Below are 23532 nucleotides of genomic sequence, written 5' to 3' on the forward strand. Positions count from 1 at the left end.
GCTATATTACATCAAATTAATAAATTCTACTAAATAGTGTTCCCTTAAAAAAATCTTTCTGAATATATTGCACAATTGCTGTGATTTGCTGATAAAACAACAGCATCATCAAAAGCTTTGGATCACAGCAGTGATTTTCCTGAATATGCAAATGCAGTGCAATAATTAAATTAGAGAAGAGGAAAAACAATTTCAATCGAAGTTGCAATCCTATGTACAGACCTTTTAAAAGGGGTCAAAAAGAAAACTGGGACACCATGGGGAGGCTTGTGTAGTGCAAACCTGCAGTTTGGGAAGGTCATTTGCCCCATCAACTAGTGCAGTGAGGTTGGCAGCCCAGTGCATCTTGACTGTGACTGAAACCCATCCTACCCCTATCTCTGGATTCAAGGTATGACATTTGGCACTAGTAGGTGGAGAGAAACTTTGGGTAGTACAGGCCGTAACATCAAGATTGCAAAGGTCAGAATATTATATGCAAGTTTTATGTATAATAGAAATTATTATATATGGGCTATGAAATATATGCTCAGGGAAAATGCCTCTGTCATTAACAGAAAATACCACTTCTATTAAAAGGTTAAGTAATCTTCCATTACTGGAAATACTGGACTACAGTATAGGAAGTATAAGTAATCCATTACTTCCATTACTGGAAATACTGAACTAAAATATAGGCATCAAATAAAGAAAGACTGTTGTTCAAAAGACAGCAGAAATAATGATAGTTAAAAAATTCAAGCTCAGCTTGATAGGAATTTCTAAATTCAAACTTTTCACACTTTTTCTCATGTTTGGATCAATTTTTAACTATAATCAACTTTATTTTTACAATATACCTCACAACTTACCTTTCTTAAATTTAAAAAAATGGCACAAACAATATGCTACATGAAAGATTACCATATTGTTGTAGTCTAAGGGGTCATATGTTTTCTCTTTAAAAGTGTTACAAGACTCGATAAATTCTTCGTTCAATTTGCATATTTGAGCATTTAAACATTTTCCTTTGATTCCACCAAATTCTAGTTTCTCCAACTTTTCAAACTCAAGCATGGTAACAAAAATATTCTGAAAAGATAAAAATAATCATTAGCAATACTTATGTTTAAAGAGTGTATCTCCTGATACAGAAGTAGGCAATATTTTTGACCCATGTTGATTGGGTCATAACTTTGCATAAATGTGTCATTTAGAAGGCAACTACTAAATTTCCATTTTTTGATCTTTGGACTTAATTATCACAGCTTATCTTTGTGTATAGGGGAGAGGGAAATTACAGAATAAATAAAAAGAGAGAGAGCATTCTTTTGAACAAAATCAAAAAAGTGAGTCTGTCCTGAGAAACTGGGTTCTAATTCTCAGACCTTAGAAAAACAAATGTTCTCCAGTCCCAGTTTTACAATCTTAGATCCTGACAAACCAATATTCAGACTTTAAAATCTGCAAGGGTGTCTTATAGTTATGTACAGAATCAAATGGCAGCGTGCCAGTTTCTGGGAAGAGATTTCTGATAGCCAAGAACCAGATAGTTATATTCAGAAACAAAGTCTTTGACACCTGCCTAGAATGCTTTGAGCCTTTTCTTTGAAACTTGAATGAGACTACCATAACACTTTTAAAATTGGTTTTTGACCAGGATCATGTTATTATATACCTACGAGACTTCTTGGCATAGAATAGGACCATCCTGGCATCTGTGGCTAGATACTTGCTGTGCAGGGCTTGGCAGAATATAATTGCCATTACTTTGGTTTTAAGAAATTGTTCTATAATGATGGCTTTATGGGATCAAGTCTGTCACTGATATAACTTCTACAAACAGGATACAACATGCAAGGTATATGTGGGCATAATGGACTTTCTACCATATTGTCATAATAAAATCTATGCCTTAATACGTAGATAATATGTGAAATAAAACTGGGCAGGGGACAGTCCTGGGGAATAACTCTTTAACCTGTAAGCCATCAGGCTTTTATGAACCTGGTTGGATCTTCTGCATTTTGTGTCCACCTAAGATCTCCTTTTATTATGTGTGTATGTGTGTATACAATATGTCAGGAACCAATTATTTGCTCCCTGGTTCTTATTTTTCCCTACTAAATTGGTGCATATCCATTAACTGGATTATATAGACAAAACTATTTATTTATGTATTAATTTTATTTATCTATTTATTCATTTATTCATTAGTTTATTTATTTATTTGGATCCAGTCTTTACTCAGTTTTACAAATAACTCAAGGTGGTAAAGATACCATAAAAGTAACATTTAATTAAAGAAAGCTGCACCCTATGCAATACTAATATTTTTGCTATTGGATTAATGGACTTTTTCAAAAAAGCCCTGACTCTAGCATTAAAAGAAAATATATACATATGATTTAGTTATGCACATACATACAGATAATTTATAAATTTGGGAGTTGTAATTGTAAATAATTTTTCTTCTCTTTCTGGGTTTCTTCCTTGCTGTTGTGTAAAAGTAGCTAAGTTATCGTTACAGAAATTTTACATAATTTTTCCAGAAACATACTCCAACTGTAATTTTAGTGGATAGAATGATAAATAATACCTCTATTTTCTCCAGGCGATTTAAAAACATATCAAATCTGGAAAATACCATCTGTGGTTGAAAATCCCAAAATCTAACTTCTTGGCTGCTAGTGAAATAAGTTGCCACTTGTTTTCTTTCATTAAAAAAAGCATCCTTAAAACTTCTTAAAGTATTAAGAGCACTTTGTACTTGTTCCAAAGTTTCTTCTGCTTCCCTTTTCATAATATCTTCTGGTGAAAGATACAATGTAGCCTGGGGCGAAGAATAATGCAATCAGATGTTTAAAAATATAAATGGTTAATGCAACAATGTGCTATTATTCGTATACTTCTTAAAATATCTAGTTATAAAGGTAGGTTGTAAATTCTTCCTAAAATTGGAAAGAATGGTGTTTAAGACATCTATCACAAAAAAGTGACGAAAATAGATTTCAGTTTTATCTTGCCAGTCTTAGTCTTTCATGCTTGCCATCCTTATGTTTCTCATCATTGGAGCAAGTTCCTAAATTACACGGTTTGTATCATAATGCACATTTCTTCACTTCCCCAACCTTGCAGAGGTCTAGGGAGTGGAGGCTGGATACAACTCTTAAACAATTTGATTTCATATACTGGCAATAATGTAGGGGAAATCCCTTTTCTAGGTGCTTGTCCCTGAAAACAAGGATATATTTAAGTAAATCTCCTTCCTTCCCTGACTTTAATCCTTAGGCACTTTCATATAAAAATAGGGTGCATTGCATTCAATTTATCCTGGTATTTAAAATGTTACTACCTGATGAATGAACAGATTGCAGAATTCCTGCAGTAGAGATATGATTCGTGCTGGCATGTTGTAAAATTTGGAATGACTCCAGATCAGGCAGATGGTGTGAAACAGAGGAGGAATCAAAATATGTATCCCTGGAAATTCGGTCTCTTGAAAAAACTGAATATGTCTTTCTAAAGTTTTAAGATATAATTCAATATCTTGGGCTTCAATAAGTGCTGTTGAAGAAAGAAAGGATTAAAACTTGTAGTGTGTATCCCTAATACAATCTGGAGTATGTAGTGTATTTAGCCATATTCGCTTTTAAAAGAAAATGATGATCTTCTAAGGATGGTAATCAACTTGGTCATAGATGCTACTCAGAAACCATTAGGGTCCCTGTTCCACCTGTCTCCAGTAACACAAGGACAGGAAAATAAAATTGTCTGCATCCTGCTAAACTGGCATCATAAAGACTGTCCTATGATGCAACAACAAAATAACTACAATATTCTGTCTTCTGATATATGCAAGTTTGGTAGTTGGCCCAATTGCTTGGCAAACATTGTATGACAATATATTAAAAATTCTAAATGCAGTTTTCCTGACGAAAGGTTAACTTGTAGCTATAAACTAGTATACTTTTTTTCAAATTTAAAAAAAAAAGACAATGATGTAATGTTCTGCCTAATAAGACCAATATGAAAATGAATCATCCGCTTAGTTCTTTTGGAGCACAGTACTTTATAAAAATAACATGTATTTTAATGATTTTCCATTGACATTTCATTTAATCAATATGTAAAAATGAGAAAAACATTTTAAAACCATTTTAATGTTAGAAATAGATTGTCTGCAAGTAACAGCTTCAAAATAATGTTTACAAGAAACACTATATGTTAATTTAATTTTATATGTATGTAGGGAAATATCTGACTGTAACACAGTAAAGTATGACATATTGCATAAGTATTAATAAGAGTATCTCCCAAAGCAGTGGTGAAATGTAAAATTTGTTACTACCAGTTCTGTGAGCGTGGCTTGGTGGCGGTAGGGGTGGGGGTGGGGGTAATGTGATTGGGTGGGTTTGGCCAACTTTTTTTTTTTTTACTTTTAAAAGCATTTTTTCTACAACCTCTTCAGCCGAAGAGGTTGCAGAAAAAAAATGCTTTTAAAAGCCTTTGATGATCCCAGCTGAGCCGTATGATCATCAGAGGCTTTTTTTTCCCTTTTAAAAGCATTTTTTTAGCTGAAGAGGTTGTAGAAAAAATGCTTTTAAAAGCCTCTAATGATCGCACGGTTCACCTAGGCATGGGGGGGGGGGGGCGCACAGGGATTTTTGCTACCAGTTCTCTGAACCACCCTCTCCCGTCGCCATCGCTACTGGATCAGGCAATCCGGTCTGAACCTGAAGCATTTCACCCCAGTCCCAAAGCAATATTTTAATGCAAAATTATTGTGTTACAGTAAAAAAGAATATGGAGTTGATACATTTTATCCATTTATATAAAATATAAATTTATTTCAAAGAAACCTTACCATTTTCTACATCCTTATAAATATCCTGAAAAGTTGGATAATAACTGCTCTTCTTGATTTTTAAGATTCCAATTAATTTTTGGATAATAGGGCTCCTAAGCTGGAATTTAAAAAGATCTTTAATAAATATATTTATATTTGCCACATAGCAGTGTGAATTAAAAAAAAAGACTCTGAAAAGATAAAACAATCATGTTTCATAAACGGCCCTACACAAATCTAAAAATGAAATTCCAGTCATTCTAGCATGCTCAAGTCTTTGACTATTCTCAAGCAGAAATAGTTGGAAAGATAAATGGCCACAAAGGCTTTCTTTTACCTCAAAAAGGTTGAGTGATTGTTATTGCATTAATTCTTGCTCCTGCAAGTCTTATTTGTCAATCAATTAATTAATTAAGCATGCAATTTCACCTGTTATGGCCCCTGTGGACATAATTAGTTTTATCAAAATTATTCAAGCCCTAGCATGAACCAAACAGATTGATTGCAATCAGCAAATCAGCATTGATTTGAGCATCCATGGGGTATATGAGGAAATCTACATTCCTTACTTTCATAGAAGACAATTAATTGTTTGTAAGACTATAAGTATAAAGACTAATATTCAAAGACATTTCAATTAAGATTCTTATCTATTTGTGCCATATTGTATGTCTGAAAGCCACTAGATCAGGGGTGTCACACTCGTGTCATCACAGAGTCATCATGTGACATATCGTGACTTTTTCCCCCTATGCTAAACTGGGCATGGGCATGGCCAACAAGTGACACATCCGGCCTGCAGGCCGTGAGTTTGGCCCCCTGCACTAGATGAACTGAAGCCAGCTAAGCCAAGCTACATGTTCAGGAATGTCTGGTAATGTTTCTTGCCAATTTCGAGAATGCAGCTGAGAATAATAGTTAATCGATACTGTGCTATCAAGTTGTTTTTGACTCCTAGCAGCCACATAGAGAGATCTTCTACATGATGATCTATCCATAACATGTTATTTCAAATCTATCATCACCAATGCAGAAAACTGTAGTGGCCATTCACTTAGTCAACATGATAAGAAAATGGGAAAGTTATATTGTCCTTTAATAGATGTTAAGAGCCATGGTGGTGCAGTGGTTAGAATGCAGTATTGCAGGCTAATTCACTGTTTATTGCCAGTTCAATTCTGATCATTTAAAGGTTGATTCAGCCTTTCATCCTTCTGAGGTCAGTAAAATGAGGACCCAGATTGTTAGGGATAATATGCTGACGCATTAAACTGCTTAGAGAGGACTGTAAAGCATTGTAAAGCAGTATATAAGTCTAAGTGCTAGTGCTATGTTTTTTTTATGTATAGAACAGATAGGATGTTTGTAAATGTTGATGTTGAAACTACTAGGAAATGTCATTCTTTTCCTATACTATAAAATGAGTGAATAGATCTTATTTTTTATGGCCTACTAGAAAGTCATCAAAACTGTACTGCTATGGGTGCTGTAGAACTCCTGGTGCCAAGAATATATTTTTAATCGTAATTATTTATAATGTTGTTTATTGTATATTACTTTAATTTATTATGGTTACTACTTATTAGTTGCAGCTCTTGCTTTTCCACATTGCTTAGAATCACCTTGGCTGAAGCAGTTTTTAAATGTATATATAATTTATTTATAAATACATTGTGAGGCTATATACAAATCTAAGTAAGCTGCAATAAAAGCAGAACATTCATTTATAGAATGCTTTCAACCATTGTTAGACTAATTTGTATCTGATGCTTCATCTGTTGGTTAGAAATTAACATATTCACTTTCTCTTCCAGTACATATTATTGAAAAACAGCCACAAACTATCATTGAAGTAGGAGCTACCTACCTGATCATATATACATAAGAGATTGTCTTTTCTTTCTTTCCAAAACTTAAGTTCACTCTGAGGATCTGGGTGAACTTGGTCAAAAGGTGGTTGAACTGTATTCCTTTCCAAAATGTCTTTTATTTGGCGTGACCACTTGATAACCATTGATTCTATTTCATGAAGTACTGACCTTGTCTGGGAATTCTGTCTGAAAAATAGGGAGAATAAAGGATTTTTCCATGCTTAAAAGGTAAAGGTTCCCTTCGCACATATGTACTAGTCATTCATGACTCTAGGGGGCGGTGCTCATCTCTGTTTCAAAGCCGAAGAGCCAATGCTGTCTGAAGACATCTCCGTGGTCATGTGGCCAGCATGACTAAACATCAAAGGCACATGGAACACTGTTACCTTCCCGCCAAAGGCGGTTCCTATTTTTCTACTTGCATTTTTCTAATGTGCTTTCAAAGTGCTAGGTTGGCAGAAGCTGGGACAAGTAACAAGAGCTCACCCCGTTACACGGCACTAAGGATTTGAACTACTGAACTGGACCCAGATTGTTGGGGGCAATATGCTATTTTGTTTACTGTCTTTGATGTAAGCCACCCAGAGTCCTCAGAGAGTGGGCGGCATAGAAATATGACTAACAAATAAATAAATAAACTGCCAACCTTTTGATCGACAAGCTCAGCATCTTAGCCACTGAGCCACCACACTTAGAATCATGCTTAGAGGTGCTTAAAGTTACACTGAAACTAACTGCACTATATTCTGTGCTGTGCTTTTATTATTTGGTTCTGATCTGATAATAGATGGTACTGCTTAACACGACTTGACAAATTACATGTTAAACTGACAAATTAAGCAATTTCCAATGTTTTCTTTTTAAAAGTTCCCTGAATAAAGAGAATTTTTGTTTGCAGTGATAAATAAAGTATATGTTCTGAGATGATATTAGCATTACAAGGGCACTTTGAAAATCAAACTTAAAGTCAAGGTCTTCTGTCAATTGGATTTGTGATGTGGATATAACAACTCTACAGTCAAGCCATTCTTTCATATAACAAATGCTTCCCTTTTATTTATCCTTAATATAACTCTATTTTCCTTATTCTTATAAGAGTATATCAAGAAATGTGCTGGTTTTGATCCAAGAATAATCCAACCAGGAATTCTGCCATAGTGGCTAAATAAAGGGTAGGTGCAACTGCACATTCTACTTGTGTATCCAAAAACTGACACTGAGAAGAAGCAAATCATCTCTGATACTAAAATATATATACCTGTCGTTTTCCGTAGCCACTAGTTATCTTATAGTCTATAAAGTTTTCTAATTTTTAAAAATAATCTAACCTTTAAAATGAAGCATTATTAATAAATTGCATTCATTGGAGGATCAGTATAGATGCATTTGGTTATTTACTTATGGTATTTCAGGGTATCAAGTCTGATTGCAACTCCAATCAACTAGGACTCTATGCAGTGAACAACCCAACTGCTGTACTCAGTTAAAATTATAATAATGCTAGCATAGCCTTAAAAAAAGTCAATCAGTACAGAATTCAGTTATAAGGGAAGTGATTAAAGGCTGCAAAAATATCACCCAGCTAGTGGTGGGTGGATTCCTCCTAGGCTGCCAGATGCTGCCTGAATATTCCCAGAAATCTGTCCTTGAAGAACAAGACAAAACATCCTGAAACACCTAGGGCCATTTTAAAAACTTAAAAAAAAAAAAGAAAAGAAAAAGAAGAGGTTCTGTTGCCCATCCTAGTGTTTGTGTACTGGGAAGACCATGGAAGTTGTGATTGACAAAATCCAAGGAATCATGTAAATATCCTTTTGTCTGATATTACATTAATAACACTGATTGGCACCTTATCCCTATATAGATAGATATGGAGAGAGGGGAGGGAGGGAGGGAGAGAGAGAGAGACAGAAACAGAGACATATGTCTATCAAAGAGGATTATGAGGACATGATAAATGTCTTCCAGTACTTGAGAGGCTGTCACAAAGAAGAGGAGATTGACTTATTCTCTAAGACACCAAACAAGAAGTAATGGGTGGAAGTTCGTTAAAAAGAGATCCGATCTAGAAGTAAGAAGAAATTTTATGACAGTCAGATCAATTAGTCAGTGGAATAGCTTGCCTCCTGGAGTAATGAATGCACTGAGGTTTTCAAAAGCAGACCAAACTATTTGATTGGCAGTCAATTAAGGCTCCTACCTCAAACAGGGGTTTGGACTAGAGCAAGGGTGTCAAACTCAAAGCCTGGGGGCCAGGTCCAGTCCATGGGGTGCTTAGATCTGGCCTGTGGGGTCACCCTGGAAACATCAAAGAACTGGCCCACGATGCCTCTGCTAGCAAAAACGGAGCTTGGGAGGGCTGCACGTGGTGGCTCTTTTCACTGGCAGAGGTCTGCAGGAGACCATCACAGCCAAAAATGGAACTTGGGGGGGGGAACCACGCAGGGGCCCCTGAGCTCTGTTTTCCCTGACAGAGTGCTAGCAAAACAAACTACTAGCAAAAGTGGATCCCCCAGCCCCAACCAGACCACCACAAGTGCCCCCAACACGAGTAACATCGAACTGGCCATGCCCACCATGTCCATGCCCACCTGGCCACGCCCTCACCAAGCTCAAACACAACCCTGATGTGGCCCTCAATGAAATCGAGTTTGACACCCCTGGACTAGAGGATCTCCAAGGTCCCTTCCAGCCCTACGATTCTGTTTTAGATTATTTCTATTTTCTTATGATATTATATTAACAGAATCTTGAAATTTTCAATGCACAAATTTTCTGCTTACACTTTAACTGCTTGATCCATTAGACCAGGTCCTTCCCAAGTCTCTTTCTCTATTAAGCCATTGGAAGGCTCCTGCTTCTTTTGTCTGATTGTTTCCTAGGTAGCATCTTTTCCCCCCATTCCCAAAGACATTCACACATTCCATTACATATATATGTACACTCCTTACTTATTTTCAGTGCACATATCCTGCAAATCAGTCTTTGTTGCAATTGTTGGAAGAGGAAGAAGAATTTTCCCAGACACAATTCCACTCATAACATAGGTCTTATTTTTAATTATCTCTATATGTCGCTCCATATCCTGGGAAATAACATGTGGCCAAGATCCGTTATTTTTCTTACTGGAAAGAACAGGAACTACAACCTAGTAGCAGAAAGAACAGGATGTCAGTGATATAAAGAATCATTAAAACTTACCTTCTTTTTGAAGTTCTGTTTAATTTTTGTTGTTATATTCTTTCATAAACACCCTCAAACAATTTTCTTTCTTAAACAACCTCAAGCAATTATGTTAACTTTTAAAATGAAACATTATGCATTGATAACTCACAGGAAGACTATTTAAGAAACAGGCTATCCTTGCATTATGTATTTTATAACTTTACACCAAAGAGGCTTACATTTGTTCATCTGTATTCTGTTTTTATTCTTATATAGAGAGATACACTGATAATCTTGTGGCTTCAATATATTTCAAAATGGAAACTCAATACAGGTTTGCAAATACTAAACTGTTACCTACTATGCTGTACTATCATCTAACAGCAATCAGTGTTCTTATGGCCAACACAAAACCATCAGATCCATTACATGGTATACCATGTCTTTAGAATACATATGAAGAGAGACACATTATATTCAGCTTCCATTTGGTCTCGCTAATAAGTATGGATTCAGACAAAATATGAGGTTCCATCACTTCTACTATTACCATAAAATAATTACCCTATCACCTCAACAATTGCCATCTATTACCCTAAAACAGTAACACTGATTGGGAAAACAGAGTAAAAAGATAACTGTTGTGAATTTTCTATCTGATTTAAAAATGATTTACAGACTGGTTTAGCTGAGAAAAGGATTAAGTTTGATTCACTCTTAGTAACATTACTTTCCAATTCTCATTTCATTCTGTAAATGCATGCTGTGGGGATTATCTCTAAAACAGGGGTCCTGAAACTTTTTAAACAGGGGGCCAATTTATGGTCCCTCAGACTGTTGGGAGGCTGGACTGGCTGGGTGGTCGTGGCTAGGAGGTCATGTGACTGGGTGGGTGTGGCCAATTTAGCAGTCCATGAAACAATGCAAACAAATTAAACTTTAATTTGTATTGCTCCTAGGAGTGTTTTGTTTGCTTTTGTTTGCATGTTGCTCTTTTGGTTGACTTTTCTTTTTACTACATCGTTTTTTCAGTTGTTTAAGAGTCTAGTGGTCCATTTCAGGAAACTCAAGTTTTGCCACAATTCATCTTAGTCCCAAGGAGCTTACAATCAAAAAGTCTCTCTCCTCTCTCTCCCTCCCCCCTCTCTCTAGCACTCCTTCTCTCTTTCTCTTTCTCTCTCTCTCTCTCTTTCTTTCTCTCTCTCTCTCTTTCTTTCTCTCTGTGTGTGTCTTGTCTCTCTCTCTTTCCCCTCCTCTCTCTTTCTGTCTATCTCTCTCTCTCTTTCTTTCTCTGTCTATCTCTCTCTCTTTCTGTCTAAATTCTGGAGGTGGGAGAGCTAAAAAGGGTGTGTGTGGACACCCCGGGGCCTCCATGCGTCCGAATTTTCACCTCCCCTGCCACCAGAAGCATTCTGCAGGCCAAAAATGTTGGCCTTACCTTCCAGGTCCAACCCATGGGGCTCGCGAAGGTAAGTCCTATACTCGGCTAAAAGCTGGGGGCCGGCGAGTGGATGGGCCGATGTGGATGGGGCAGCCTCGTGGTCCTGCGTGGGCTAGATTAATGGCTTTGGTGGGCTGTATGCAGCCCACAGGCCATAGTTTTAGGCCTCCTGCTCTAGAGTAACATGAGAGGGGATTCCCAGGAGAAAATAGAGAAACATTATCCTTGTCCTTGTCCAATTCAGGAAATAATTTCTTGAATTGGATTTCATACTGTACATTTAGGATTTAAACTAGAGGAATACACTGTATTTTCTTTGCTATGCAAATTTCATGACACTGGATTGAAGCCCCTTCAATCCATGGAAAGCAACCCAAGATTCAAATTAATTATATGAACAGCTATTAATCTTTCTTTACTGTATAGCGAAATCTAAATTTTAAATGAAATTTGAATGAGTTTATGAAGCAATAGATTCTAAATGATTACAGCTAATTCAACAACTTCCTTATATTGGTTTTGGTGTCTGATTCTGATATCCTCCTCTGTCAAAAAAAATGAGTTAAATTACTTTGAATACCAAATATATTCTAAGAACTGTAAATATTAAGCCCAATACTAATACAAACTGAATTGTGTTTTTAGTGATAAACATTTTATACTGAACTGATTATGAAATGAAAATCTGTCTCCTATTCATTCTGCAAGACTTTTTTTTTTAATTATTTGGTCTCTAATACAAGATTGTTCTTCAATGATAATCAGAAATGTTAAATATTTGATCAAAAGCACTTTTGACATTGTGAAATGTTTGATCTCTGTGTCATATACCAATCAAACAGTCCCAGTAAGACTATGATCTGTAACTATAACATTCCAAAAGTTTGTTTGTTGCAATACATCTTCCATAGTGATAAATGCAAACTTACGTCAGCTTGAGAACAAATTGTACTCTAAATGAACATGCAATTTAGAAATAAGTTAAGAACAAAGGAGCACTCAACAGTAAGATCAGAAATCTCAAGCACTGTGAGATGGGTACCATCCTTCTACACACAGGTCCCAATGTGCATGCAGACAATACTCTTCATATTATTAGCTCAATGTCTCATGTGATTTTATTTTCAAATATTATGTCAATTAAGGAAAAAAAAAACTAATACACAACAGACTGCCCAGCTAAAGGATTTTTGAAATATATAATTATTAAGACAACTAAATAGGTAAATCATGATGAAAATGCTTTCTTGAGGGGGGGGAGTTCCTGGCTCTAATTAGTATGCAATATTAATGTTGCATTAGATAGCTAGGTAGGTAAACTTTTATTATGGTCTTGTATGCATACACACACAAACACACACATACACACATATACGTACATACACACACACATCTATATATAAAATACAAAAAAATTACATTAAAGATAGCAATTAAAGACCATAACATCTAGAAGTTTTCCATTCTGTTAATAGAAGCTTCAAAAAAATTTTTATTAATTATGTGAATATGTATTTTATCCTTTTAGTCTGACAGTAATCAATATTTTTAAAGCATATTGTCTAGTCACAACACTATACTATCACCTATATCTCTTTCATTTACTGCTTATATTTCCTATTGATCTGTGAACCTGTAGGACAAAAGCATTTATTTATTTCCTGCAGAAGTTCAAAGCCATGTACATAGCATTCTTCCATTTTCCTTTCACCTCCTGCACTGGGAGACCATGACTAGCACTAAGTTGTCTAACTTTCAATGACTAAGCATTGATTTACTCCCTATCTTATTTTTTTCAGCATTTATATACTGCACTTTTTACGGCATGTTTTCTGCATGAAGAGAACAATAAACAAAGCAACTTTATCATTCTATACATTGCAGGAATACTGGAAAAGTTCTGGAGGATCTTTAGCCAACACAACATATGTGCACACTTTAAGTCCAAGAATACACTAAGGTAGACGATTGTTCACCCAAAGGATAAAACACCCAGGCACCAACTGAGCAATGTGGTATATGCAGTACAATGCAGTGAGCCATGTGCAGATCTGTACATTGGGGAAACAAAACCACCACTTCATAAACACATGACACAACATAGGAGAACAAATCAATGGTGGTATTTAGCCAGTTCTATCCGGTTCAGGCGAACTGGTAGTGGTGGCTTTGGGTGGCTCCGCCTACCCACCAGGATGTAAACACATCCCATTTATCCACATTTTTGATGCTCTGTGCATGCGTGGAAGGCCCTGCACATGCGCAGAGGTGGTGTGTGTAAGCGAAACAAGCCACACATGCTCACATTTGTGAACTGGTAGCAAAGGTAAGTTGTAGGAATCTGCAATCTGCATATGTGCAGGGATTTTCCTATCTTGGATGGCAAACCTCAGATAAGGAAGGTTACTTGCACGTAAGCACCAGGAAACTACCTTAGAAGATAAGACCCTAATTCTGTAAATAAGAGGAACAGCAGGAGAGGAAATGGGATATATGTCGAGTGTCAGCCATTCCCTCGACACATGATCTTGGGGACTGTGACAAGCCAGAAGAACAGAGACACGGTGAAGGGGGGTGTTGTAGCGTTTAGCAGGGCACGGTGATATCAGGTGGTGGACGGTATAGGGAATCTGGGGACAGGGTCAATAAAATGATGTCAAAGGAAACAAAAGCCCTTCAATACGAGGGACAGCAAGATCCGGAAGTAACTGAAGGAGTAAATAGCGCGGTCACTTTAAATACACAATTGAGCACGGGCGGGGCACTTGGGGCCGTTCTATAAAGCCAGATAAGCAGAGGAGGAGGGCGTCTCCAACTTTGTTTTTCATCAGAAAACTTCAGCGCTTACTGTATGACCACTGTGTAAGCTACGATTAAACTGGATAGCTTCACCTTTGAGTGTGTGCGTGTGGTGTTTGTTCGGCGGAGCACAGGTGGTTCCAGAGGAGGCTGACAATATATGTGTATTAGACTTTAATTAAAGTCTAACATTATAAGTCCTTAAGCAAAGCAGTAATGGCTAACCAAAGACTCTAGTTACCTGGAAGATTCTGTAGCCAATGAGATGCTGCCAAGTACACTGTAACTTGAAAGTAACAAACTATATAAATGTCACTATATATTGTCATGTAGACAATAAAATCACCACATACACCTTCAACCTTTGTGTGTGTGTGGTCTCTACAGTAAGTGAATACCACCCCTGGAACAAATCCATCAGGATTAGATTCAGCAGTCCATTTGCATTTGAAGTCCACATTTTGGACAGAGACAACTGTTGGTTTGAAAGAGGGGTCAAAGAGGCCATTTATGTCAAAATTGAACAGCCCTCTCTCAACAAAGAGGGAGGGATATGACATCATCTATCTCCATTCTACAACACAACCCTTTCAATGTTTTAAAAAAGGCTCCGCAACCATTTGCACTATTCAGGTGACCCTGATGACACAAATAAACCTCCAGGTAGCCTTAACAACTTGCTAGAAGAATGCAAATAACCAGCTGTCTGCAAGGAGTGTAAATACTTGCACTCCCCACCATCCAGTCAGAGCTGAAGAAGTTTCTTGGATAAGGAGCAAAACATCTTCAAAGAAAGTGCAGTTGCCTGTTGAAAAAGCACCTTTGGGACAAGATTGCATTCCAAATTTCAAACATTCTCTATAACATTGTCTGAAAAATATTACAAGGTTATTCTTGCTGATTTCACCGTGTTTCTCAGTGGTCTACAGAATTCAAAATATTAAAAAAAAAAATCTACCATAATTCCCTTCATTATAAATGCTGTCTTTATAATGTTGCTAAGCAAGAGTTTCCATAGACTTTATTTTTTAAAAATGAAAATATTCAGAAGATAGAAATCTAGTATTTTCCCAAAAGAAGCAGCTTTTTGACAACTTGTCTACTAAAACAGATGTAAGAATAACATATTGCAAAATAATTATGTTGTTTTTTAAGTTCCTTTAAATTAACTTTATAAAGTTATTTGTCTATTACTGAATATACAGAGTACAAGAGTACTCCGAAGTACTCTTGCACTCCATATAAGAACTATGAGTTTTAAAAAATAGAAGTCCTTTGAAATAATGTTAAAATAGGGAATCTAGATTCCAGTCCTTGCTAAATACTGAAATTCAATGCTTGATGTTGGGTCAAATTTTGACTCCCAACTATCTATTTCACAGAAAAAACTGAAGGGAGATCTTTATGTGTATTGTCTTGAGCTTCTACAGAAAACATGATCTGTAAATGCTATATGTAAACAAAACAAAACAAAACAAACAAACAAACATTACCTTCTCTAAGAACACAATTACATGCTCCAAGGGTATCCCAGACAGTTCTGACCATCTGAGGTCTTCCTTGTAGTTTTCTGTTCCAATGCTATTTGCAGTCTTCATAACCCATACAAGTTTATGTTTTATAACACTTGGTATCTAAATTAGAAAGAGACATACTACTAATAATAATGAAAATAAACCCATGACTTATCCAACTGTAGAGCTATTGTTTTACATTATAGCTTTGGCCAATACTTTGCAACTATTTAGGTTTAACTCTAGAAAGAAAAGGATTCATGCTACATGAGACACTGTAGAATTTTATATTTTCATAGGTTGGAGGTGGGAAACTTTTTGCAGACAATGGCTGATTTATTGCTATATTCATAGTAGGTCCAAGTGCTGTAGATCTCATTCACTGAAATCAAGGTGTGTAATGAAATGTCTGAATGACCTTGAAGAATGAGAGGAAGAGATGCTGCCTAGGAAACAATCAGATAAGAGAGGGAGAACCCATAGTGGCTTAACGGTCAGACAAAGAAACTTGGAAAGACCCAGGTACTTTCCGACTGATATCAGATAACCAGATAGGAAACCCAACTAGATGAATTAATTCTATTTTATTATAGAATTAGCAGAACTATTTAACAGAATCTTGAGGGTACAAACTTCCCACCACCACTTTAAACTGCTTGACCCATTAGGACATGCCTGCCTAAGGTTTTTTTCCTCTAATTGTTAAACCACTGTAGGCTCCTGCCATTCTTGTTGGCTTTCAAGGCAGCATTGCTGTTCCATGAAGGTCATCCAAACATTTCATTACAAGTGGAATCTTGTGGGGTGGTGGTGGTGGTAGATGCCTTAAACTCCTTTAGCTCTTAAAAGAATCCAAAGATTTTGGCCCCATAAATTTTGGACTTTGGGGGACTGGTGTAGGGCTTACAAAATTGGGTACAAGTGCATACATGGAGCTGCACATGTATGCTCGCCCATCACTTCCACAGCCTGGTTCTTTTTCCTTTCTTTTTTTTTAAATAATAAACATAAAAATTCAATGTCTATATGAACAATGTGTTGTCTGAGTTCAATTGTTTTTTAGAAATAGTAATAATAACAATAACATTCATAACATTAATGATAAACATTAGTAATAACATAACATTAGTGATAATCATATAATAATGTTTGCTTATCCGTTTTAATAAATCTTCAATTTAGTTAATCATTTCCTTATGCTTTTAAGTTTCTAACCTGTTTCTGCTAATTAGCCATTGATAAAACAAATCCCATGTTAAAAAGTATTGTTTATTCCTTCTCCTTAATTTTGAACAGTAGTCTATCCATTTCTGCAGTGTCTAATATTTTTAATAACATTTTCATCTGTAGGGATCTCTTCATTTGTCCATTGTTGTGCAAACACAATTCTAGCTGCAGTTAACACATGTAAGATTAAATGTGTATTCCCTTTATTATATTTTTCTGGTAGAATGCCCAACAAAAATATTTCTGGCTTTAAGTCTATGTGTTGCTTTACTATTTTTTCCAACCATGTGCATATTTTTGTCCAATATTTTTTTGCCTTTGGGCATGTCCACCACATGTGATAGTACGAACCCCATATCTGATTACATTTCCAGCACTTAGAATCTTTGCCAATCTTGCTGGTGGAAAATGCCATCTATAAAACATTTTATATAGTTTTTTTTATGCAGTTGATACTGTTAATTTGTAATTCCTATCCCACTATTTCTGCCATTTATCTAATTCTATAGTATAGCCAAAATTTTTGGCTAACACTATCATTGTTTCCTTTCCTTGCTCTTCTTCCATTTTAATCCTCAATAAGTAGTTATAAGTTTTTTAAATTAGTTTTTCATCTGCCCCTGTTAATATTTGGTCCAGTTCTGTTGATTCTTTATAAAAACCACAGCCTGGTTCTGAATGGCCAAAGCATGGGAGTTGGGGACCCTTGCCCTATGCCATACAATATGCCATATATATTATGCACATAAAGATATGCAGGTTTATATTTCCTGCTATATCATAATGTATAAAGGGCCACTCGATGCTTAACATACCTTATTCATGATCACTTTTGCCTCTAAAAAGTATGAACATCAAGGGTGTTCCACCTGCTTCCTGAAAGCCCCATGTTGTGTCAAATCTTCCTGAGGACTATAATTGGTGGCACTGTGATGTCACCAAAGTGTGTGACATCACAGTGATGAGCTAAAGTTTTTGAAAGTGGTACAATTTTTAAAAGTTTTTGAGAGTTACTTAAGACTTTAAATCTTGCAAGATTAAACTTCCTTCCTGTCCACCCAAGAAAATATGAGCCTAATTTGGGTGAGCAGTTTATTTTACCCCTTAAAACCCTGCCAATTCCTAAATGGAAAAAAAATGAATCATAAATTTAAATCCAATCATTCAGAGGAAAGAGTACATATGCATACTATCTATCTATCTATCTATCTATCTATCTATCTATCTATCTATCTATCTTCTAGCTATCAATTACATTTACACACCACACATCTCACCAGTATGGTTGTTCTGGAAAGTTTATAAACAATAAGAAATGATAAATATAAAAACAATTTTTAAAGTTACATATGAACTAAGATCAAGGAGACTGCACACTCAGGGCTGAGGTGGTCTTATTCCATCTCCAACAAGGAGCATCCCTATCGGAGTCAGAAAAACTAAATTTTGGGCTCCTCCGAAGGTCGGTAGATGGGAGCAGATCTCTGATGGCAGAATGTTCCACAAGGCAGGGTCCACAGTGGAAAAGGCTCTTCTCCTCCACCCTGGAAGATATCTATTGGTACTGTGAAAGAAAGACTACAAGTGGACAAGCCCATACGAACAGGTCTAGCAGTGTCCATAGTTGCATCAGTGATAGTTTGTCTTTCATATGGAGAACTAATTGCCATTCTAACTGCAGGAAAATTATATCCCATTATTCAGTAGATAGTCCCTGCAAGTGGATTTATGCATTTACTTATTTATTAAGTTCCCCATTCCCTCCACGTTTTAAAATCCATGTGACTGGATGCGGAAATAGCCCCCAAACAGAAAACTAGAAAACTAGTTTAAGAACACTAACTATGTAGGAAACCATATTCCCTCCTTTTACCTTTGTCTCCATAGCCAATCCTCCGGCCACAGAGAGGTAGAAGGCCAAGAAATCCGGGTGGTTACTCTCTAAAAAGTCAGTCACGAGCTTTTGGTTCTGTTCTTCTTCCAGAAACTCGTCCCATTTGTCTTCTTTGAGCCTTAACAAATGGGCCAGGCGGAGGCCAACGAATTGCACCCGCTCGTCTTCAGCGAAACTTTTTTCCTGCACTGTCTCGTCTTCCTCGTCCTCCATCGCCACCGCCAATACAATCGGGAGAGTCGAGTGAAACTCCTTACAACAAAGCTTATTGCAGGGCACTTCTGCGTCTCCTATCCGTGGGATCCCTTCCCGACGCTTTGATAGCTTAATTACGCCTTTGTTTTCTCTCCTGTCCTCCGAACTCTGAGCCCGGACACCTCACCTGCCTCTGCTGCGCGCGCCCTCCCGCCCACTCATGTCTTCTTTCCCCCAAGACTAACGCAGGTGCTTGGCCCAGCTCCCCTCCATTACCGCGGCGACAGCAGCGTCCCGTTGCCCTGGGGACCAACCAAGTCACACACAGGCCACCCGCAGTTGCGATTGAAGGGAAACAAATCACAGCGTTAACCAATTAGGGCCACCCTTTTTTGAGGAAGGAAACACCAGCTGTAAAAAAAATCGGGGGAGGATGCAGCTAAACTTTTGATGGAGAGTGGCGAAATGCACAATACAGTCCTGCGCTGCTGAAGTCTAATACTCTTGAGTCAGTGAGGGGGGAGGCAAAGGGCTTCTGCCTCTCACACTCAGAACTAACATATCGCTCGCAGCCTCCTGCAAATACTATCTGAACCTTTGAAAGAATGGGCATGGAAGTACACATGTTGCTTTAGTTTAGTTTGATTTTGATTCTTATGGTTTTAATATTTTTAGTGTTATGTGGATGTTGTTTTGATTGTGAGTTTTTGTTTGCTACAAGATGAGCAGCTACAAAAGTTTGGAAGAAAAAGAAAGAGCAACAGATTTTTGTCAGCACATTTTCCTTGTCGATGAAGTTAATGATGAATGACAATGCATTTTGTTTGCACTCTGAGTTCTTTACTTTCTAAAAATATGAGTACTTTCTGAGGCTTGAATTCTGGGGGATGAAGTGGAAAACTAACCAATAATTTTAAAAATTGTGAGGTTTCGGAGGGAAGGAGAGCTATCTATCAGCTTCTATAAGCATCTGGCCTTCGATGTGATGAATGGACATGGTTGTGAAAATAAAACAATCTATATTTTGAATCTATATTCAAAAATGAATACAGTAGATTCTACCAAGAATTCCACAAACAGATTGAAATGGAATTAACAATGTATTTCCCAAGAAAACTGATAGTTTTAAGTCACTTCCATAGATAGAGGATAACATGAAATCTATGGCTGTCCTCAGGTGAAACTAACTGCCACGTGACTTCACATCACCTTGGCAACTCAAGCCAATTTATTATATAAATTAACTGGCTTCGATTCCTCTTTCCAGGTTATACTGTAAGAGCAGCTACACAGAAAGTCCACTGCAATTACATGGCAGAGCAGCTTCCCAAGAAAGTTGCCCTGGTGCTTGCCTTTCTCCTCTCCTCTCCTCCCCTCCCCTCCCCTCCTCTCCCCTCCCCTTCCCTTCCCTGGAAGACATGACACTTGGCTACAATGTAAAGTAGTGAGCATACAGCTTGTATAACAGTGTAAATGTGCTGCCCCCTCAAAATAATGCAACACACAGCCATTAATGTCTAAACTGGTGGCAACAAAAGTGAGTACACACATGTGCACTCACATTTTCGGCAAACTGGTGGTGGAACTATTTGAAACCCACCACCAGTGATGGGTTGTCCCCAGTTCGGACAGGTTAGCAAGAACTGGTAGTAAAATTGGTGGGAGGCTCCGCCCACCTTCCCGGATGTTGTCATAGGCGATCTGCGCATGTGCAGAAGCTTCTTCGCATGCGCAGAAGCTCAGCATGCATGAAAGCAAAGCAACCGCATGCACACGATCCCATTGCGAACCGGTAATAAAGGTAAGTAGAACCCAGCCCTGCCCACCACTGATGTATATGTATGTAGGGATTTTGCAACAAAATGCACTGTAAAACTGCAGCAAGGAGAGAAATATATTAATATTATACTGTAGAGGGAAACATTTGCAAGTAAAGTCATAAAAAAAAGAAAACATTTAAGATTAAAAGAAGTAAAAAGAATGCTGAGTGTGATAGATATTTTAAAAATGTTGTAGAAGTGATTGAAAAGAACTGAAAGAAGAGGTCCAACAGGGTGAATGGAATTTTTAAAAAAGTAATATAAGTAATATTTCTCAAAGTAATATTTGAGATAAAAACCGACTTGAAGAAATGCTGAAATATTTTAAAGATTTATATGAGAATGACAGTCATCTGTTGTAGAATATAGTGGTGTTTAAAAATGTGTGAATCCTTTTGAATTTTCAATATTTCTGCATAAATACAATATGATTTAAAATATGATCCATTTCCACCTATCTATAGTGGCACTTCAGTACTCAGTGTGCCAGGGTTCCAAGTAACACCCCAATGAAAGAAAACTCCGAGGCTTGAAGTTCCTCAAAGCTACATTTTATTAGAGATTCATATTTCACAGTTTGACCCTGTAACTCCCGATGACATGGACAGGATTCTGGGTAGACTGAACACGGCCACATGTTTGTTGGACCCATGTCCCTCCTGGTTGGTGCTGACTTCTCAGGAGGTGACACGAGGCTGGCTCCAGGGGATTATAAATGCTTCGTTGAGTGAGGGTGACTTTTCCGCCGCCTTGAAAGAGGCGGTGATGAGGCCACTCCTCAAGAAGCCTTCCCTGGACCTGGCAGTGTTAGCTAACTATCGTCCAGTCTCCAACCTTCGCTTTGTGGTGAAGGTTGTTGAGAGTGTGGTCGCACAACAGCTTCCCCAGCCCCTGGATGAAACGGTTTATCTGGATCCGTTCCAGTCGGGCTTCAGGCCTGGGTATAGCATGGAAACGGCATTGGTCGCGTTGGTGGATGATCTCTGGAGGGCTCGGGACAAGGATTACTCCTCTGTCCTGGTCCTGTTAGATCTCTCAGCGGCTTTTGATACCATCGACCATGGTACCATGCTGCACCGGTTGGAAGAGTTGGGGGTGAGGGGCACTGTGTTGTGGTGGTTCTCCTCCTTTCTCTCCGACCGGTCGCAGTCTGTGTTGGCAGGGGGGCAGAGGTCGACCCCAAGGCACCTTATATGTGGGGTGCCACAGGGTTCGGTCCTCTCGCCCCTTCTGTTCCACATTTATGTGAAGCCCCTGGGTGAGATCATCCTTAGGTTTTGGGGTGAAGTACCATCAGTACGCTGATGACACTCAGAGGTACATCTCCACCCCGGACAACCCCAATGATGCCCTTGAAGTGATGTCCCAGTGCCTGGAGGCCGTGCGGATCTGGATGGGGAGAAACAGACTCAGGCTCAACCTACCCAAGACCAAGTGGCTGTGGTTTCTGGCATCCCAATAAAGTCAGTTGGTGCCATCACTGACTACTGGGGGCGAGTCGTTGGCCCCCACAGAGAGGGTTCGCAACTTGGGTGTCCTCCTGGATTCACGGCTGTCTTTAGAAGAGCATTTGATGGCTGTGGCCGGGAAGACTTTTTATCAGGTTCGCCTGATCCGCCAGTTGCGTCCCTTTCTAGATTGGGACTACTTACGCATGGTTACTCATGCCCTCATCACATCCTGCCTGGACTACTGTAATGCTCTCTACATGGGTCTCCCCTTGAGGACACCCGGAGGCTCCAACTGGTCCAGAATGCAGCTGCGTGGGTGGTTATGGGAGCGATGTGGCGTTTCCATGTAACACCTCTCCTGCGCGAGCTGCACTGGCTCCCGGTGGTCTTCCAGGTGCGCTTCAAGGTTTTGGTTACCACCTTTAGAGCGCTCCGTGGCTTAGGACCTGGATACTTACGGGACCGCCTGCTGCCACCAGTAGCCTCTCACCGGCCAGTACGCTCTCATAGAGAGGGGCTCCTCAGGGTGCCATCAGCCAAACAATGTTGACTGGTGGCCCCCAGGGGGAGAGTCTTCTCTGTGGGGGCACCTGCTATCTGGAATGAGCTCCCCCCGGAGATACAGAGGATTCTGGATCTACGCACCTTCCGCCGTGCCCTCAAGACCTTTCTATTTCAACAGGCTAGCCTGGCCTTTTTTAAATGTAAATTTTAAATTTGTCTTAACCATTGGGGGTGTTTTTAATTTGTCCCGGGCCAAATTATTTAATGTGGTTTTATACTGTCTTTTAAATTTTGTAATCGATGTGTTTTATTTTTTGGCTATTCACCGCTCTGAGTCCTTCGGGAATAGGGCGGTATATAAATCTAATAAAATAAAATAAATAAATAAATAAATAAATTTTGGCACATCAGGGAAAACCCGAATCTGAAAGTCTCCAGATTTTCCCCACCCAAAGAAAAGTTCAAGTGCCCAACATCCACAAGTCCATCACATGGCCCAATCAAACATCGTCCCAACTGGAGATGCCTCCCAGTTCCGGTCTTCCAGGTGCAGGGCAAGTTGTCCTTGACTTCTTGAGTAAGGAATGTTATTATGACTATATATCACCCATGCTCCATACCACCCCCTCCCAGTTTCCCACAGTAGTAAATGTGGCAGGTCTGAAGGACTAATACAAAAGATGGCTTTCAGGCCTGGCACAGTGTTAATTGATTCTAGCAGGTGCAATGAGTACCAAAAACAATGAGTAGTAAACAAATTTTTCCCATAAGGCACGGGTATCAAACTCGCCGTGTCACATTGCGGTCAGGTGATGTTTTGCAA

At 38.3% G+C, this 23532-nt stretch overlaps 1 protein-coding gene across 4 annotated transcripts in view; it reads right to left on the minus strand.

Moving 5' to 3' along the window:
* The window catches only part of DNAH11 (dynein axonemal heavy chain 11), a 179008-nt gene extending 159605 nt beyond the window's left edge, over positions 1-19403 (minus strand). For 2 of the 4 annotated variants that reach the window (XM_060685695.2, XM_034402384.3), the window contains exons 1-8: positions 18719-19403; positions 15598-15738; positions 9651-9847; positions 6696-6885; positions 4847-4946; positions 3335-3546; positions 2579-2812; positions 904-1071 (exon numbers count right to left, since the gene is read on the minus strand). In XM_060685695.2, the coding sequence (XP_060541678.2) occupies positions 904-1071; positions 2579-2812; positions 3335-3546; positions 4847-4946; positions 6696-6885; positions 9651-9847; positions 15598-15738; positions 18719-18952 (1476 nt within the window). In that variant the 5' untranslated portion in view covers positions 18953-19403. The remainder of the gene's footprint in view (positions 1-903; positions 1072-2578; positions 2813-3334; positions 3547-4846; positions 4947-6695; positions 6886-9650; positions 9848-15597; positions 15739-18718) is intronic. The other 2 variants (XM_034402386.3, XM_034402387.3) reach the window with 2 other exon arrangements.
* Positions 19404-23532: the final 4129 nt, after the last annotated feature.

Source organism: Pantherophis guttatus, chromosome 4, assembly GCF_059756535.1.
Source record: "Pantherophis guttatus breed Tessera chromosome 4, ASM5975653v1, whole genome shotgun sequence".
NCBI lineage: Eukaryota > Metazoa > Chordata > Lepidosauria > Squamata > Colubridae > Pantherophis > Pantherophis guttatus.